Source organism: Protopterus annectens, chromosome 5.part0 (assembly GCF_019279795.1).
Source record: "Protopterus annectens isolate FY-2018-M chromosome 5.part0, PAN1.0, whole genome shotgun sequence".
Lineage (NCBI taxonomy): Eukaryota > Metazoa > Chordata > Ceratodontiformes > Protopteridae > Protopterus > Protopterus annectens.
The window spans coordinates 277,797,086-277,817,595 of NC_056735.1; the positions used below are offsets into that span (position 1 = coordinate 277,797,086).

The 20,510-nt window shown below is 40.1% G+C and overlaps 1 protein-coding gene across 2 annotated transcripts in view; it reads right to left on the reverse strand.

Annotated features, from left to right (window-relative positions):
• The window catches only part of ADGRG2 (adhesion G protein-coupled receptor G2), a 465,660-nt gene that overhangs the window by 78,970 nt on the left and 366,180 nt on the right, over positions 1–20,510 (reverse strand). For both annotated transcript variants that reach the window (XM_044072249.1, XM_044072248.1), the window contains one exon: positions 14,577–14,678. In XM_044072249.1, the coding sequence (XP_043928184.1) occupies positions 14,577–14,678 (102 nt within the window). The remainder of the gene's footprint in view (positions 1–14,576; positions 14,679–20,510) is intronic.

The following is a 20,510-nucleotide window of genomic DNA, read 5'->3' on the forward strand; positions in this document are numbered from 1 at the left end:
AATAGACTGTTCTGTCTTTCTAACACAGCAGAAAATCTCAGATGTTCCTATGTGCTCTGTTTTCTAATTCTGCCACTTTCTGAAACTTCTGTTCTTGAGCAGTCTCATACTCAGCCAGCATTTTCTTCACTTCGACCTCTGAGTTTCACAATTTTTACCAGCTCATCTAAATATCTGTTTAAAGCTTCTTCCATTTTCCCAGCCTTTATTTGAGTTGATATACTCCTTTAGTGTGTTTCATTTATTTTAATCAGCTCTGAGCACATTTGACTTATTTTTTTCTCTAAATTACTGGAAACCATGTCTTGCACAAAAGCTGGAGCATGAGCTGCTTTTTGCTGAAGATCTCAGGATTCTTCCCAGTTAATGTTTTCTCTTCAGCTTTTCTAGTTTATTTTCTACTAGGTGCTTAGGTTCTTCTTTACTGGCATCCAGGCAGTGTACATACTAGCCAGTAAATAAATTTAATAAAACTGATAGACTTCCTGGCCTTTGTCTTTAAGTTTCTTTATTTCACTCTAGGAAAAGCTAAAGTTAAGCTATTAATCAGTATGCAGCCACTCTGGAAAGTCCTCAGACCTGTACTTAATTTGGTTCTAATCTCACTATAAAATAAGTTAACAAGAGAACCATGTCCCACCCAACATGCTTGTCTTTTGTGTAATACAATTCAACATGAAACCCATGACTTTGTGTTATTCCTACAATAAAGTCCAGACTGGAAGATCCACAAAATATTGATATATGGTTAATCGACTGTACCTGTCTTATGAAATGTTACATTGCATTATGCAGATAGATGTGCACCAAGCATGGAACATTTATATATATTTGTATATTTAAATGGATAATTCCATTTATTTATTGTTTAATGAGCTACAAAAGTGAGAACTCAGACCATATCCACTGGAATGCATAGTCTGAAATTACTGAGACAGTAAGATTAGAACTGCTGTCAGAATGAGTACATCTAGAGGGAGCAGATGTCAAATTACCTGAGTGTCAAATGCCTGAATTCAAGACACTGAAAAACAAATTTCAACCACTGTTTTCCACAAGAAATAACTGTTAGTTTGATTTAAGTGTGTGTCAGCAGTGACGGCTTTGTTTTGTGAGATTCCTCCCATCTTTGCATTTGTGTGAATTTGGAGTTTGTATTTATAAGTTACAGCTGCATGTTATTTGTTTCAGCAGTTTGGCTATTCAGCATCTTACATGCGAGGTTTCATTTGGATCTGTCAAAATGCATATGAACTAACTTGGAGCACATTGAATTCATTTCTATAGGCACTTTCAACACCCTATTTACAGTATGATGCAGAAAGAAAAGCATATGTAGCCTGGCTCCATTGTGTAGCAGGATGGAGCCCTTACTACAACCCAGGAGACAGCTCTGGCACTGGTGGTGCCATCTGGGATAGAAACGAGTGAAGGGGTGTGGTCTGTTTTCCTCTCTTGGAGGGAGGGGATGGTTGTAGGTGCTCAGAGAACACACAGAGAAATGTGATTTCTCTTTTGGAGGTCAGGGGAAACCACTTCCTGTGCTTGAGGGAAGGGGGGCAGGGCTGCTTGTTGGAAATGTCCCTCAAAGAAGTGAGGTCAGCCCATTTATTGTATGTTTTCCTTGTGACCCAGCAGTTCAGTGTCTGAATAAAGAAGAGCTCCTAAAACCACCCCTGATGGCTGTCTGAATGATGGCCCCTCCCAGTCAAGCTTTGCTTCAGTGATGGGGAATGAATGGGCCAATTGGCTGGGAGGGAACTGATGACTAACATACAAGGGGGGGGGGCAAGGACTGTAAAAAAAGTAATACTGAAGAAGTGTGAATGATATCTAATTTGTGAGAACAGGAATGATGCTGATCTGCGGTGGTGGTGCTGCGGTAGCGTTGTCGCCTCACAGTTAGACATTGCCCATTCGATTCTCAGTTAGAGCATCTTCTGTGTAGCGACATGCCTGAATGGGCGTTCCTTCGTTGAAGGTTGTGCGTTAGGCCCGGCAAGCCAGTACGTAAAAATCTACTGCCAATCATTAGTGGACCGGAGTTCCGTTGTGGCGACCCCTAACCGGGAAAAGCCGAAAGACACAAACAAAATGAATAATGCTTATATAATGTATCTAAACATATAGAGATGGTTATACATTTATCCTGTAGAGAGACAAATGGGCTGGTTAGCACTTTTGTTAAAAGATTTGCGATTATTAGAAAGGATGATGTATTTGTACAACTCAGTATGACTAATGTTGTGAAATAATCCATGTTCTATATATTATTAAACTGTCTTCTGGCTTTTCCCGGTTAGGGGTCGCCACAGCGGAACTCCAGTCCGCTAATGATTGGCAGTAGATTTTTACATGCTGGTTTGCTGGGCCTAATGCACAACCTTCAACGAAGGAAAGCCCATTCACGCATGTCAACACACAGAAGACGCTCTAACTGAGAATCGAACGTGCAACGTTTAACTGTGAGGTGACAATGCTACTGCAGCACCACCACCGCAGTATGTTCTATACATTATTAAATAATAATAAAAAAGCTGAATCCAAATCAATTTCATATGCACCAAGTGTGAAATATTTAATTGCATAGAACTACTGTGCTGTCAGATGCAGTTTGTTCATTTGCCTTTCTGGATCCATTCCAAAATCTCTTTGTAAATGAAGCATTTGGTGGCTTTAAGCATGTTACCTCCCTATGAAGTTATGAATAGCCTAAAAGAATATATAGATGGACTGAGGTATTTGTAGATGTAATGTACAGTCCTGTAAAGGGGCCTGTGAACTGTGTATAAGGCTCCTCACTGTGGTAGTAGCATGATCCACAGAGCCCAACAGCAGTATTGCCATGTTGGCAAATAGTTACTCCAAGCAAAGACCAGTGGACATGACTGAAGCATACAGCCAATAATTACGCTCTAAGCATCTGTTCCCTTATGTACATGTGGCACACAAGCTCACACTTGCACACAATCACACATTCTTCCACACACACACACACACACACACACACACACACACACACACACACACACACACACACACACACACACACACACACACACACACACACACACACACATTCTAGACCCCCTGCTCCACAGCCTATTACCTACCTTTCTAAAGCTTCTGCCTCTGTAGTGAGAGGGACGGTGGCACAGCCTATGCCCATGGACCTCCACAATCATAACAGGGGATAATTCATAAAATGTCTGTCCCCTCCTGCAAGAAACATGGAAGCTAAATCATCAGCATATTATGCTAATAAAGAGATCATATCTAGCTGCTTATATTTGTGGGAGCTCTGTTTAGTACACTCATTGGGAGACAGGGCAAGTGTGGATGTGGAAGCGAATTTGTCTGTACTGCAGTGCAACCTGGGATATACCTTTGCATCCCTTAAGGTTTTTTGATGTTTTTCTGTTTTTACAATGTGTGTCATGCCAGAAAATGGTGGTGCTGTCGATTAAATATCTTATGATGAGCAACCCATCACCATCCTTTGCAGGCTGTGCACTGATCTGTTTATTTCAGCATTTTGTTTGCAATACTCCCACAACGTCCCTGCTTCTCACTGAAGTCCATTATTTCCCTGTTTATGAATTGTGGACTAGGCTTCGGATCCTCAATGCAACCAAACGGGGTACCTAGACTCCTCTAGGTACAGATTTCTGTATGTACTGACTCCATAATATACAGAGGTATCTGTTGGACCTTTGTGCAGGATATGGTGTGAGCCTTGTATAATTACTAACACCATCCGTGCTTCTTGAGCCAAGAAAAGATATCTAGATGATTATGAAGGAAAACTAAATTTAAGGTAAGCTACATAAATATGGGACTATGTAATCTATTAAAAAATCTGTCACTTGTATTTATACCTAAATGAAGAGTAACAGCCTATAACCAAAACAGCTTTAGAGGCCTGCCCAGAGTCCTACGTTTTTCATTAAGTACATATTATGTGACTTGTAAAGCCTGTCTGTACACTATCAAGGAAGTGCAGGGTTACACAAACCTGTTAACATAAAATATAATGCATAGAATTTGTAACTCTAAAAACTGGCAGAGAGTATAGTGTGTCGTAGACTTTGAGCTATAAGATAGTATAATTCCCTGCTCATGAGCTGCTGATTAAGAAACATATCACTTTTATGTACTTTAGACACTAACAAATATGAAATGCTATTAAAGGAACTTCAGTAATGTCATTGCCCACATTTTATTTTTTTATAATATTTGTGCATTTGGGATGTTAGCTTTGATACTGTGTTATGTACTTTATGACAGTGTCATGTTCCTGCAAGGAATGATTGTTTACTGTTACGAAATGGAATGGTACTGCTTGCATACTTTTTCAGCTCTCTACATTCAACTCATGCAAAGAACTTCCACCAGATTATACTGTTGACAAAAACCAGGAAAAATGGACAGAATGATTAAGTCAAATATTACGGGTCTATATTATATGATCAATCAGACTTTTCTTCGAACATATAATCATCAACCCCTAAACAGCGAATGCTCTAAAGTGCGAATTAATGTGGTATGTGTTAAGACAGGTACATACTGAACGAGGCATTATATTCACTCATTGTCCTTATTCACTCATTGTCCTAATAATGTGGTATGTGTGTAGACAGGTACATACTGAACGAGGCATTATATTCACTCATTGTCCTAAATTCAGTTGGCTGTTATCGGCAATTGTCCTTTTCCTCAAGTTAGAGCGATCTTGAAGTTGGTATACTTAGTTAGGGAGGATGTGGGGGTGTAGCCCCCCCACTTTAGGGGTGTGGGGGGCAAAGTCCCCCACTTGATTAGGGTTTTGAAGTTTGTGTTTTTTGTGTATGGCCCCATGAATTTTTTTCCCGATGAAATAATTTGCGGACATGGCTGTTCGCGCTTTAGAGTGTTCGCTCTCTAGGGGTCAATGATTATATGTTTGAAGAAAAGTAACTTCGATCATATAATATAGACCCAAATATTACTTTGGGTAGCAATTCAAGGATTAGTGCTCAGGGAAACCTTCTCTTCATGGAAGACTAAGTATTAAGAGTTCTTCACATCAGAAACTTAGAAATATATCTGGCAGTCATAATGATTATCAGAAACAGGTTTTCAATAGATATATTTCAGAAGGGAAGTTGGAGACAGGCTCAGACTGTGGAAGGGTGAGCCATTCCAATACAATACTGAGATTCCACGGAGGGAAGGGCTTTCAAACAGGGCAAAATGTTACTTAAGTAGACTTCTGTGACTGATAACTGAGTCATGGGTGGCACATCAAAAGGATCAAGTGTGAAATGTGAAAAGATGAACCTTAGCAGAAGAGTACTGGTGGCACAAACATGATGAGAACAATGGCTCTAATACAACAGAAGGGGTTAAAATGACAGATTAACCCAAACAGCAACATGCTCTCATTTGGTTATGTCCATGAATCATATGGAACCATTCTGTTCTGCTTAAAGAAGACTACAAACCTCACAGGAAATCCATGACCTAGACATTGTGTGCTCAGGAACAAAGCATGGAGAGCAAGCAAAAAAAAAAAAAAAACAGAAAGTCCGCAGAGGTCATCTCAAATAAATACATTCTGGGGGAATTCCATAAACTGGCTAATGGCAGCCACTGGAGAAGAGGATACCAAATTGGTCTCTGCCAAAGAAGTGTTATGAGTATCATCTTTGTGGGTCGTGGCAGACCATCATACCTTTAATAGGACTTAGTGAATCAGATAAAAGGAAGGAAAGCCACATTACTTTCCCTGATCTAAGACTAGAACCGCTATTTGACTGAAGTGCCTCAGGGTCTGGCTTGAGGGAGCAGAACCATAAACTTTAAACTGGTCCTGGTGTTGAAAAAAGCAAGTGTACACTCAGACTAAAGAGACTGAAATATTAATATAAATCTTCCTGCAGAGACTTCCATTCATATTTCTGGCTCAGACTCTTGCTCAGGGACTCAGCTAGAATGTTCAAAGTATCAGGTATACACAAGCCAGAAATACTTGCTTTCTGGCCCAGAACCAGAGGACTACAGAAGTGTGCCCCAAAATAATGATGTAATGTATCATGAGCATGTTACTTTGGTCAAAATATTCTGAAAAAGAACATGTTATGGGCTGACAGGAGTTCTAAGTGTCTGCTGTGCAATCAGATCTTAGCAAGAGGCCAAATGACTTAAGCAGACTTTGCAGGGGAGTCCCTGTATCAAGTCTGCTTGTTTTGACATATACATGGGTATTGAGGGAAGGCATTTCATGAATTTATGAGGTGCAAATATCGATGGAAAGAGTAAGATCTTCAGTTGAAAGCAGTGATGAGGACTATGAGAAGTAGTATGAAATGTCTGGACACTAGATGGACAGGAATGCAAACAGAAACACCTTTCATGCCTATGGCATTGGACCAGTTGCATTTCTGCAATGGGAAACAAAAATGAGCATACAGCATTTTGAAATGCTGCACTGAATGCATCAGTTTGGCAGACAGAGCTCTAAGAAGGAGAGGACACTGTTCATCTCCTACGAAACTAGGAAAAAACTTGAGCAAAAACTCCTTTTGTCACAGAAAAGACATGGTTCTTCAGTAGTACATTTCCATAGATGGTTGCATATTTCTGTCCGTAGATGAGAAACTGATGACAGAAATCAACAGTAGGCAGTTGAACTGAGGGACAGGAAAAGAACATGTTGGCATGTCCTTTATCCAACAACTAAATGGCTCAAGTGTCCTAGAAGATGGATTTCCAAGCTTAGGCATAGAGGCAAATAGTTCCTTGATCACAGCTTGTGGTTCAAAATCTTGTGGAGGTTGAGGAGTTTTTTTAGTTAATGCATAGTCTCTTGGAGTATGCTGTAGCACCAAGGAAGCCTGGGATCTAAGCAATAAGTGAACTCTGAAGGGTTTTTATTATTACAGTATCCCTTCTTGGGAAAATGACCACTAGCTGTTTACTATTGCAAAGCTGGTAGTCATAGAAGGCTTCCTGATCTGTCTCTTTCAGGTCAGAAAAGAATGCTTTAAAGTGTTTGCTAAATATATTATTATTATTATTATTATTATTATTATTATTATTATTATTATTGGAGGGGCATTCAACAAAATCTGCTGCACTTCAGTATAAAGACTAGGGAGATACAACACATACACTTGCTACATCACACGTTAAGCTCACCTTGGATGCAGTAGTCGTGGTTTGTGTCTCTGCCATATCAATATTGGCCTTGTCTGACTCTGCATGAACCTCTACACAATAATCAGGGTTAATGAGGAGCATGGTTTTCATGGGTACCATACTGGAAATCAGGTCCCACCTCTTTTTTTGAAGGTGTCCTTAGTACCTTGTTACTTTCACAATGAGATTAGTAATATGTACAAAAAGTGTAAATGGTACATGTACCTTACTGCCCCTGCCCATGCTGCCAGATATTTTGAGTCTTTATCTGTGGGAGATGTCCGGGGCATTGAATGTCCTTTGCTTTTAATATACAACTAATTACTAATTACTATACAACTAATGTCAATGAAGTAGTAGTAGCAGCTGTAATAATAATAATAATAATAATAATAATATTATTATTATTATTATTATTAATAATAATAATAATAATAATAATAATAATCCCTTCTTGTAAAATTTTGACTTGATGGCAGAACTACTGACTGGAAGACGTGGTGAAACATGGTTCAGTGCAGTTTTTGGTAGGTCTAAATATTCTGCCATCTTTACTTTATATTTTTCCAAGTCCTGAAATTCATGATGAGACAAGTTTTTGAGTAGTGATCCTCAATGGAGAGATCTTTTGGAATGTATGGCATTTCTGTTGCTGATGGAGAGAAGGAAAGTAGAAATTTGGCTGAAGGTGTTGCTTATACAGAACATGTCAGACTTTAGATAAAAGGAGTAGACTAAATCTTCCTCCAATGTAAGGATACCTCATTCATCAGAGAGGAGAGTCATACTAATTTTGAGAGAGTCACCTGTAAGTTCATAGGTTCATAGGTTCATACTAGGCTATCTGCCCTAGGGCATTTATTAGCCTAGCCAGAGTGTGTTTGGCTTTCGCCACCCATTTTAAATGAATTTTGCTATGCCCTTTTTCGAGGTTAGTATACTGTGCCTCTGTCGAACAGTGGCACAGAAGTGATACCCGAGGTAAACCTACTATCTCACATCCACTCATCAAGATTCCTCTTGAAGAGAGTCAATGAGGGACTCTGCCTAACCTGGACTGGGATTTTATTCCAGAGTGAAGGGAGCCTCTGGGTTATGAATCTGTCCCTCCAGCATGTCCTATTTATTTCAGTGCTGAGCTTCAAGTCTCTCGAGCGCATAGCTTGATGGGATTTGGATTTTCTGAGGTGCAGCATGTCCATTAATTCCGGGTTGGACATGGCTTTATACACCAGGCACAGATCACCACTGAGCAGGCGGTATGCCACTGAGTAGAGCTGGAGTTTCTGTAACCGGGCAGCATATGGCATCTGTTTGAGCCCTTTGATCCTCTTGGTGAGATACTTTTGGGGTCCTTCCAGTTGCAGCAGGTGTCTGGTAAGGTACATCCCAAAAGGGGCATTGTACTCAATTATGGGCCTGATGAGGGATGAGTAAAGAGGCACGATGACATCCCCTGATCTAGATGTGAATCCCTTCATGATTAGGTGGGCTATATAAAATGTTTTTCTAACCACTTTGGCCACGTGGTTGTCGAATGAGAGATTGCTATCAACTTGGGTCCCCAGGTCCTTAATTACTTCTTCCGTACTTAATGGATTACCACCTATGTGGTAATTTGTGGCACTTTGTTTTTGCCAAAGGGGATGACTACACACTTTTTGGCATTTAGCTTGAGGCCATGGCTCAGGCACCAGTTGTCTGTTTCTATGAGGCCCTTTTGTAGGATGCTTGTGTCGGCTGGAGAGTCGATTATGGCGCCCAGTTTTCAGTCATCTGCGAACTTGGTCAGCCACAGTCCTTCCTTGTTATCCTATACCTCCGAGAAATATATACCAAACAAGAGTGGTCCCAGGACTGAGCCTTGTGGGACACCACTTGTAACTGGTTTGGAGCCTGACATGGCTCCAGCAATTCTAACCATGTGGGTTCTGTCCTTGAGCCAGTTTTCAACCCATCTAGTGACAGAGGGGTTTATATTTAAGTTGGTAAGCTTATCTATAATGCCCGAGTGGGGTATTGTATCGAAGGCTTTTGCAAGGTCCAGGTAGGCTGTGTGGACCACCTCCCCCTCGTCAATGGCCTTGGTGACTGTTTCAAAGAAATTAACCAGGTTTAAGAGGCAGGATCTGCACTTAACAAAGCCGAACTGGGTAGGATCCAGTGTCTGTAGGTCCCCAATATCTTTATTTATGAGGTCCATGATGATCCTTTCCATAGCTTTGCAGACCAAGCTAGTCAGGCTTATGGGGCGATAGTTTCCAGGATCTGTTGTGGCACCACCTTTGTGGAGAGGGACCACTGTTGCTGTACACCACTCTTTGGGTACATATCCTGTAGTAAGGCTGAGATTGAACAGTAGTTTTATGTTTGGGTTTAGTTCTTCTTGGAATTCATGCAGGATGCAGCCCGGGATACCGTCTGGTCCCACTGATGCTGTGTTTTTTTGCTTTGGAGAGGGCAGCTCTTACCTGAGCATCTGAGATGTCAGGGGGGCAGCACTCTGCTGGGATAGATATTTGCCCTTTTGGTGGGGAAGGGGGGAGAAGTTTGCGCTGAACCTGTCAGCTAGGATGTTGGCAATGTCTGTGGGTTCGGTGCATTTTTTGTCATTTTGGACTAATTCTGAGCATATCTGGGAATTCCCACCCAGGTTCCTATCATAACTAAAGAAAGCCTTGTGATTATCCTTAGTGTCCTGTGCAATTTTTCTCTCGAAGCTGACCTTAGACGATTTTATGAGTGCCCGTAGTTTTTTGCTAATACTGATCAGAGATGCCTACCTTTTTTGGCATTTTGCTCTATCATGTAGTAGCTTCCTCCTTCTATTGTATAGTTTGTTTATGGCTGGGGTCCACCAGACAGGACGCCCAACTTTGGAGGATTGGGTCTTGGTTTTATTTGGGATTGCATGATCCATGCATTCCTGGAGGTGTTCATAGAATGCGTTTATAAAGGATTCTGCAGTCTGGGCCGTATTTTCCACAGGTCTGGGGGCTTTGAAGGATCCCACCTTGGTTTTGAGGAGTGTGAAATTTGCTTTAGAGAAGTTTTTCACTGTGGTTTTCTGGGCAGGGGCTGGGGTCGGGATGTGAATATCTAGTGAGATTATTTTATGGTCTGATCTTACCAGTGAGGGATACACTTCTGGTCTGGAGCATAGAGTCCCCATGTTGGTGATGATCAGGTCCAGTATGTTTTCCCCTCTTGTGGGAGTGACAACAAGTTGTTCCATAGCATTTGAGTTTATAAATTCTAGGAACCTTTGGGCTAGGGTGTTGGAGCTAGAGTAATGCTCCCAATCTATGTTAGGGTAGTTGAAGTCACCCAATATAATGGTGTTTGGAGAGACCTTCATATTTTCCAGTGTTCTCAGGAAGGCCGAGTGGGGTTCCTGGGTTTGGGAGGGTGGTCTGTAGCAGGCTATAAACTGGAAGGCAGTTTTACCCACTGTTAGCTGCACATGGATAGTCTCAGATGCTTTGTGCTGTGCCACCAACCTGGAGGTGTGGGTATCTTTGACGAATATTGATACTCCCCCTCCTTTTGTGGTTCGGTCCAAGTTTTGGGGCCGAAAAACATGGTATGAGGTATAACCTGGTAGTGCTGGGGTACTCTTGGGAGCCTTGAACCAGGTTTCTGTTACTGCACAGATATCGATGTTCTCCATGCTAAGGAGAGTTTCGAGTGCATGCATCTTGAGGTTTAGACTTCTGGCGTTGAGTAGCATTACTCTTAGTTTCTTATCCCTTATGATACCTATGGAGGTGGGTTGTCTTTTGAGCCTTGCCTAAAAAAGGCACTATGGGGGTGGCAAGAGCCTTTGCCAATATCCGAAAGCCCAGGGGTGACAGGTGCAAGCCGTCCCTAGCGACGCATCGTGGCTTGTCGTGCATGTCATCCCAGGCAGACAGGCATTGGATCCCCTTTGAATGACACCAATACTTAAGCCAATTGTTGAAATTGATCATCTTGTCTTCATATTGTGGCATCATTCTTGGTGAGGGTAAGATGCTACTCAAGGTCAGGGTCATACCAGCCTGGGCTACATGCTCAGAGAGCTCCTCTATGTCTCTTTTCATGTAGTCCAGGGAGGTACATCTCAGGTCATTCACACCAGCATGGACAATGACTGAGTCATATTTGTACTTGCCTTGGAGTGACCTGAGTGCTTGTGTTATGTGGCGGATCCTAGCGCCCAACAGGCAGCTCACCGTGACCTTCTCCTTGTTCAGCCTGGTGAGCGGGACGTCAGTGTGCCTGACGATAGAGTCACCTATTACAAGTGTATCAGGTGTGTTGTTTAGCCTTAAGGGCTATGACTGTTCAGCACACTGGCTGTGTGAGCTATGTGTTGCATGTGTTTTGTTTTGGGGTAGCGGTTGCTTGGGTGTCTGCTTTGGAGGTCTCTGCTGCTTAGGCAGATTTTTATTTAGAGCCTCCAATTATGTTTTTGTGTGTTTATGTGTTTGGTTTGCTGTCGTGGTAGGTCTATGTGAGACTGGAATTGTAGTGAGTGTGGTTTCCTTCTCCTCCTGACTGGTTACGTCAGTTCTGAGTTGAGAGAGCTTAGCCTCCAGTTTGGCTATATGGTTGCATCTCTCACATGTTGGAATTTGTTAGGAGGTGGAGAGGGTTGTCTGTGTACATGATGCAGTTGTAACATTGCCTCAAGATTCCCAGATTCACCAGCTGGACCGGAGAGGAGATTGACAACTGACCTTTGGACATGCTAGAATAGTATTGGGAATTCCTTTATAATTGAAAAAGGGCCAATGGGGAACAAAGTACTCAAGTTTGTGAGGGTGTGGTGCTTTTAATTTTTTAGTGCTGACTTATATAATTGCTTTAGTGAGCAAGTGCCAGGCTTTAGAGTGGGAATAGGGTGTTTATTATGAGAACTAGATCAGTTCTAAGGGAAAAAGTGAAGAGCAGACTTTGTGGAGCCAAGAATAGTTTAAACCCAATTAAGTGATGTTGTGCTATGCGCAAAATCGCGCAAAGCCTCGCTAAAGTGGGTTTTATACAGGGGGACTTGAAAGAGCTATAAATTGGCCCAAAACGGCCAATAGACTACCAGATTCTTGGGCTGGGAACACTCCTCCGGGGATAGATAGGCTGCTCCAGGCTCCCCACTGCCACTGGTGAACAAAGAAGCCTCCCTTTATCGAAGAAAGGAAATGGGCAACACAGGAACTTTCCAAAAGTCCAGTATACAGCAAAGCCTGTATTTGGACTACTCTAGGTCAGGAAAGATGGGAAACAAGGACATTTTTTTTATTTTTTGCAACAAACAGCAGGAAAATGCAATAAATATGTAACACAGGCTAGCGCACTTGAGTGTGTAGCCTCAACAGGTAAATGCAACAAACAGGACAAACTTTAAAAGTGCAGGTGCAAAAACAACTTTAAACAGTTTAAAACAGTTCAAGAAGCAGAAATACTTGCAGTTTAGCTAGATCAGACAGTCGCCCAGGTAGTAGCAGGAAAACAAACACTTTTATCAGGTTAGCAGTCACTCTTTTAGCCTCTCTGCTGCTAGAACCACTCTGCAGGACCACAAGGACCTTCTGGGACTGAATGCTTTAGGCCCTCACAGACAATGGTCACCCTTTGAGTTAAACTCAGGGTTTGGGTTAGCTAATGAAGCTTGACAAAAGGGACCACATGATAATATGGGGAAAAAATGGAAGTGCATGGCTTTCCTTTCCTCTTCATCAGCAGTTTGACTGAGGGTCCCAGTGTCACAGACTTTGCCAGTGGTTTCTTTGTTAGCAGCTTCAGTAGCAAGATCAACAAACTCAAGAAACATTCTTTGATGAGAAGCTTCTCCAATTAGGTTTTATAAAAATCACATTAGGAGTTTCATCACTACTGACAGAACAGGTGACAACTCACTGGTCATACTCACAGCCCACAGAACAGTCAAAAGTGGTTACATCAGAAATGGTGCAGAATTCTCTATGATAGACAATGTCTTCAAAAGCTCTAAAGTTGTTCTTGTTGATAAGACCATAATGGAAGTAGGTTTTGTAAGCCCTGGGGTGAAGTACTGTCTACAGTTTGACAAACAGGTAAATGTGGTTTACATCGCTCCCTGAATGGTGGCTTTGTATTCCTTTCACTGAGCTAATGATAATAAAGATCAAGAGTAAAAACATTTCTTTTCTGAGGAATTAATGCAGTTTTGGACTTGCTTCTTTGTCTGATGTTCTCCTAGCTTCTCTGCTCTTCTGTACAGTATATTTTGTTAAATATTCTACAGGAAAAGAATTACTTAGGCCAATGAGAACAACATAAATAGTAAACCCATAACTAGTGCTCATGCAGCAAGGTCTTGCTGAAATAAATCTGGTATAATTATAGTTAGATGCATCACTTCTTATGAAAAATGAGAATAACATGAGGAAATTTGTTAGTAACATGAAACAGATTTGAAGTGTAGACTACAGGAAAAGTAATGAACTTTATCGCAGACAAGTCGAAAACCCACAAGCAGTGAAAAAGACCTAAAAGGGAGGCTGTATTAATATTCCAGTGTGCAGGCTTCCATCAATGATAACAGAGTTGAGGACAGCGGGAAAGAGAGGATCTAGTGAAGAAAATGCTTGAAAATTATGAATATCACCATATGGGCCTGGGAAGAGTATGTGTACAGAGAACCTTCTGGTTTCAGTCCATGCAAGTTCTATGTGAAAACGTTTATTGCAGAAACAAAGTAATACAATGCAGCATGTGAAGGAGAGACATAGAAAGAGATGTGAAGTGCAACGGCATGCAATATCAGTGCATGCCTGCTTAACAGGAGAACAACCTGGTGTTAGAAATGTTGAGAAAAGTGAAAAGCCCAAAAATACTTTACACTACTACAGGTGTGCAAACAGAAACCAAAATGGTAGTGGTTCTGTATGAGGAACAGGGGTTTGGGATATGCAGAATGAGAACGTGTACAGTTTAAACATCACCTAGTACGTACTGGACAATGGTGAGGAAGTGCTCGGAAACAGAGAGGTGGGTGGGTGACTATATTTAATGAACACTGTACATGTCACAAAACACTACTGGTATTACAGGTCATACTGTACTCTTCTGTTTTTGATGTGCCACTTGTAGATAATTCTTTTTTTATTTTGAAATGCTTACTCAGTCTGGTTGCATCATGTTATGCTCCATCATGATATATTAAACTGAAAACATTTTAGAATTTAAAGGAAGGCAGTTTACGTGTAATCTTTGATAATTATATGCTAGAAACTGTGTACTTAAAGCCCATACATATTTACAATATTTCTCAAGGAACAATGAAAATAAAGATGCATTTTAAGGTTAACTTGATTAATTAACCTAATCAACACAAGCCTTTTGCAAAGATGAGTGACAAATCATTTGCTACCTACCAGAATTTTCCGCCAGTCTTAATTTTCCACAGCATAAATATCGTCTCCATTGTTTCCGGACTGTATCCTTTGCTGCACAGTGAAAGATGAAAATGAATAAACCTATAAAATTCCAAGAAGAAGCTGTTAAGAGTGATAGGCCACTGATGATGGTTATATTCTGTATACATTCTGTATACTTTCTTCTTTTTAGCAAGCAGACTTTTATTGAACATTATCAAAACATTATGAAAAACAAATATTGATCACCCAACCAAACAATGGTATATATAAAAATATACTATGCAAGCAAAGTAAAAGCAAAACAACAGGATTGACAGACATTATACTATAGAGGAAATATAATCAAAATGTATTATTGTGTTCCATAAAGTAGGATACAGCATTAGACATACAATCAGATCAAAATGTTAGCATGAAGAAACTAATCATTCATTAAACATTACTCATATCATTTTCATCATTCTGTCTTATCAATACTGACAGTTTTCCACTGAAGGGAAATGTTACGCAGCACTGAACATAACTTAGTGAATCTATGCAAAATTAATTTAAACTTGGCAAAATATTTTCAGGATTTAACAGCTAACTACATACAATTTCTCCATGTATTGAGACTGATTTGAGATTGGTCAAACCAGTTATGTACCAAAAACAAAATTATCCTGGGCTAAAATAAATCAAGTGCAAGTTTCCTAATCAGTGCAATTCCTCTAACTGCTTAAAATAAATACAGATTAATTTGTTGAAGAGATGTTACCTTTAGGTCCTTTAAAATGTATGTATATATATATATATATATATATATATATATATATATATATATATATACGTATTGGTCTGACTTCAATTCAGTCGCAAAGAACATTATAATGGCCTGGAGGTACAAACTTGCTATATTTTCTTTTACTTTGTAATTTCAGAATCATTAATATTTCTTAATATTGTATCTTATCAAACTACTAAAAAGGGTATGTACAATCAAAGATTAAGTAGCTAAGTAGGTAGCAGTATTTTTTAGTGAGGGCTCTGAAAATTAGTAAAATTTTAACACTATCTACATGCACACACACACGCACGTGCACACACGCACACACACACACACACACACACACACACACACACACACACATATATATAGATATATATATATACATGGATTTAGGACTTTTGATCGAAAGAACAAAAGTCCGAATCCATAATTACCAAACACACATTAACGAAAGGGCTTTCACCGAAAAAGCGCTTTCATTCAAGTATGTTTAAAAAAAAAAGAAAAAAACATGAAACCTACTGCTATGCAAAGGGGCAAGCCTCCCTGCACCCCCCACACCCCCACCACTTTAATATTCTCACTCTGAGGTTGCATTACAGTAGGGAAAAGGGAATTTTCCCTTATCCGCACTGTAGTACGACTGGCACAACAAGCATACTTATCTGAAAGTGCTGCTTCGGTGAACAGCACTTTCGGTTAAGTATGCTTTGTGATTATGTTTCGGTGGAAAGTGCAGTCGGAGATCTGTATGGATCCCATATATATATATATATATATATATATATATATATATATATATATATATATATATATACACACACACACACACACACACACACACACACACACACACACGCACGTCTACTTTAATTCACTGAAAACTCATTTCACTGAATTTCAATTCACCCTCAAAAAAATCACTGAAAGCTCGAATCACTGAAAACTAATTTCAATGAATCACATTTCAAAGAACGTAAGTCCTGTTGGGCAAATAAAATGTATATGCCCTTTTCCCCACTGCAGTGCGATCCTGAAGTTAGTATATCTAGTTAGGTGGGGTGTGGTGGGCACAGCCCCCTGACCTACTTAGCTTTTATATTCGGGAATCTCATTTCACTGAAAGCTAACAACATAAAACCAAAAATAGGTGGGGGCTGTGCCCCCCCCACCCCCCTAACTACATATACTAACTCCAGGATCACACTACAGTGGCTAAAAGGGCATATACATTTTATTTGCCCAACAGTACTTACACTCAGTGAAATGCAATTCAGTGAAATGAGATTTCAGTGATTTGACCTTTTGGTGATTTGGTCTGAGTGTTTTGAAATTCAGTGAAATGAGTTTTCAGTGAATGAAAGTAGTTTTCCACAATCCGAATGAAAAATAAAATATTTAGCATAGTTTTCTCAAGCTTGCATTGTCTCAAACTGTCGCAAAAAAGAAAATGTCATTATTTAGTGACACACACCAGTCCTCACCATAGTTCTCAATGTGATTTCAGTGATTTGACCTTTTGGTGATTTGGTCTGAGTGTTTTGAAATTCAGTGAAGAAATTTAAGTAATAATGGAAGGCAAATGCCCAAAAGTCAAGGACAAATTTTGGCTTATTTACTAAGAAAGTTACTAGAATAACAAGTTTTGCATTAGCATACATTTTCTGAAGGATCTGAAGTTTGAAACTTAAATGTCCGTCATTATTTAATGACTACAGTACTCAAAGATTTGCCAGGAGAAAAACACAAATTTTAGAAGAAACAGAACACAAATATGGCAAAATCATGCCAACATATTCGGTAAATCAGGGACAGTTACGGACTAAGCTTTTTGCAGATAATGAGTAACACTGCAGTTTGTCATATTGTTGCTGTGTTATGCAGTGACAGACAGTCTCTCCCTTCCTGGTGTTGTATTGCCATCCCCTCGACCCCCCCCCCAATACAACTACACTTGAATGTGTGCTGCTACTAGATGAGATGTGCATATTTATTTATAAAACAAATTAATAAATAAATAACAGTACTAGCTACTTCCTGACATAGGTACACACTGAGGGACTACTGACTTGAGGAAGTTGTCCAACTTCTACACAGTCATTTATCAGAGTTCTCTGGGCAGGGAGCAAACCAGCAAGACTGAGTGACTCAGTTTGAAGGAAGTGTAGTGCAAAGTATCAGATGTGTAGGAGTGGTCTGCGCTTGCCAGACGTTTAGACTACGGCATAACCATTTTATTGTGTACAGGCCAACCAGTGGGGAAGGAGTCAGAGATATGGGATGATATAAAAAAAGAGGAAGTGGGCATGGGAACAATGACAAAATAAATAGAGCATTTTAAAAATGAAAATTTCCACCTTCAGTCAGACCTCAAAAATGAAAACTACTACTCAGTGAATATCCCTTCCACCCCAATGGGAAAAATGAAGTTGTTTGAGGTGAGAGGTGAAACAGATAGTGACAATTTACCTACTGGCTCATGGATGGACAGAAGGGGACTGGGGCGGGATATATTATCATTTACTGTACTATACTACTGCTGATGATGAGCAGGCATGCCTGTAATCCAGAAACTTACATGTGGTGACACTAACATTGGCTGAATGGTTTGTTGAACTCAGCTTGAGTTGTAGGATTAATGGGGCTCACAAGCAGGTGCCTAGGACCCTTGTGCTAGAACTCCCTTTCCAGCATACATCACTTATCTCAGTCTGTCATCAGTTCTTCAGTAATACTGCGCAGCAGAGGCAAGAAGAAAAATAGGCAAAGAAAGAAGAAGACAGAACTCCATAAAAGGTTGGGAGGTGGGGGGAAGGTATATTATTCAAGATGGACCCCCTTCTTACAGATCATTATGATGAACACATAACTTTCGTATCTGATAAGAGATCTATCTACAGTGACCTTTAGCAAAGAGTCTATAGTCAATCCTCCTGTGCAGATATCATTGTAAGAACATACTATGGATGATGTAACCCCTAAAAAAGAGCCAAAATAACGTTCAGCTAATACTGTTTCACAAAGGCATTCAGGAATGACCAAGGCGTGGTCTTAAAAATGTTACCAATGTGTCACACCCTGAGCCCATGTGCAAAAGTGGGAAAAGGGGTTCAGGATGGATGGACAACATCATAGGAAGAAAGAAGTAGCTACTGCAATAATGGAATGAACTCTAGTGGTTATACAGGTTAATTGTGACATAATTCAGTGCAAGTATCTAAATGTATAAAATGGGTGACTTTAGAAATTTTTTTTTTACCTTGCCTTGATTTGGCAATAGAGACAAACAAATGGTTATCTGTTTGGATCGACCTGTATCTGTTCACATAAAATTTAAGTTGTCTGTTGCCATCCATACAATAAATGAAGCATTCATCAAAGTTACAGTATTTAGGGAAAAAGACAGGCATATTTACTAACTGGTTCAAATTTTACTGTGGGACAACCCTAGGTATGAAAGACAGGGCAGTCCTAAGTGCCATTTTAAGTGATGGAAAATTAACTATGGAGGCGTGATAGAAACCATTTGTAATGGAGATATCTTCTTGGCTGTAGAGGGTATTCAGGACAGGAACTTCATACTTTTAGAAGCAGCAGGTTCAAATCACAGAAAAGTATGTTTCTCAAGCATAAAACAAAAAATTTCTCAAGCATAAAATACAATTTCCTAGGAGGGTCAGGACTTCAAATGGACCTGTAATGGAAGATACTGTGTAAGAATTCTAGCTTTGCATACTTTAAGTCTAGACCAGAATGCAGATGTCCGAAGCAGAATGAAAAGCTGGAGATGGCTGTCAAATGGACTTTGGAAGAGGAATAACTAAACTGAGAGTACAATTCTTTAGATAAGACAGGACTAAAAGAAAAGATACGATAAGGACATCTACTGCTTTGTTATCCAGACAGAAGAGTGGATCCATTTGCCCTGAAAGTTTCTGGAGTAGAAGGCCTTTGACAGCTGAAAATGACAAATGACCAGAGTACCATATGAAAGAAAATTTATCAGGCTGTCAAATCAAGGGTGTGGGGGTCCATATGACGTATGTCTGAAAAGTGAGAAAGCAACATCCTGAATTGATGAAAACAGGTTTTTGAATTGGTACTGGTCTTAGAAGAGGACATCATTTTTGTCTGAGCCAGAAGAGAGATATTTGAATGCATGTGACTCTGAAGAGTTTGGCTTTCTGGAGAAATCTCATAATTAGAAGAAATGGGGGAAATATAAAGGAGCTCACTTGGCCATTTACGTACTATGGTATCCATGTCCCGACCTCCTGAAATGGCCATCAGGGAAATCAATTTTGCACACTTGATCATTGTTAGAGAGGAAAAATGATCAAACTCTGGACTGCCCCAGAGGTAAAAACAATGTCTGTCAATGAGGGATTCAGTGACCATTTATAATGCATCAGGAAATAAAGTTAGCAGTTGATGGCTCACTGCTGCACTTTCATAGCCACTAGAAACAAAGAGTAAGAATGTTTTTCCTTTCTTAATCCATCCAGATGTGTTGGGTTTCTAACACTGTGATGGGAATGGGCCCCATTCTTATTCCTAATTCTGGGTTCAATTAAAGTTCATGAGATTAGCATTGCTTCGTTCTTTGATGTTTGCCAAGAGTGCTTTTTTCAGCATCCACAATGTATGCCTGGCAGTCAGAGCAGAGGATTGAGGTTGTGAGCTGTAGTTCTTGAGGTACAGTATTTGATTCCTTCAGCTCTCACTTTGCTACTGTGTGATTTTGAGCAAGTCATTTAACCAGACAGTGTTTGGGTGCAACTTGAAATCTGGGCTAGGCTCCTTAATGTTCCCCTAGACTGCATGCTAGTAACTACCTATGGACCAACCCAGAATTGCCTCCTTCTGCAGTTCATATGGGGTTACATGTATTGGTAGCCTATTAGAGTTTGATTGTAAATTATTTTCTATTAGTTCTGTTGCTCCTTCTACTACTGCTGGAGCTGTCTGAGCATTGGTCTTATTTCTGCTTGCAAATCCTAGTACTTTATGACTTTGTTTCTCTCAGTAACACTATAATCACTGGGTGTAGCACTTTCAATAATTATTGCTTTTTTCTTTTATTCTGGACTACCGTAGATGTTGATATTGGGTGATCCTATTTGATATAAACTTCATCATGATCAATAATAATTTGTAGCTCA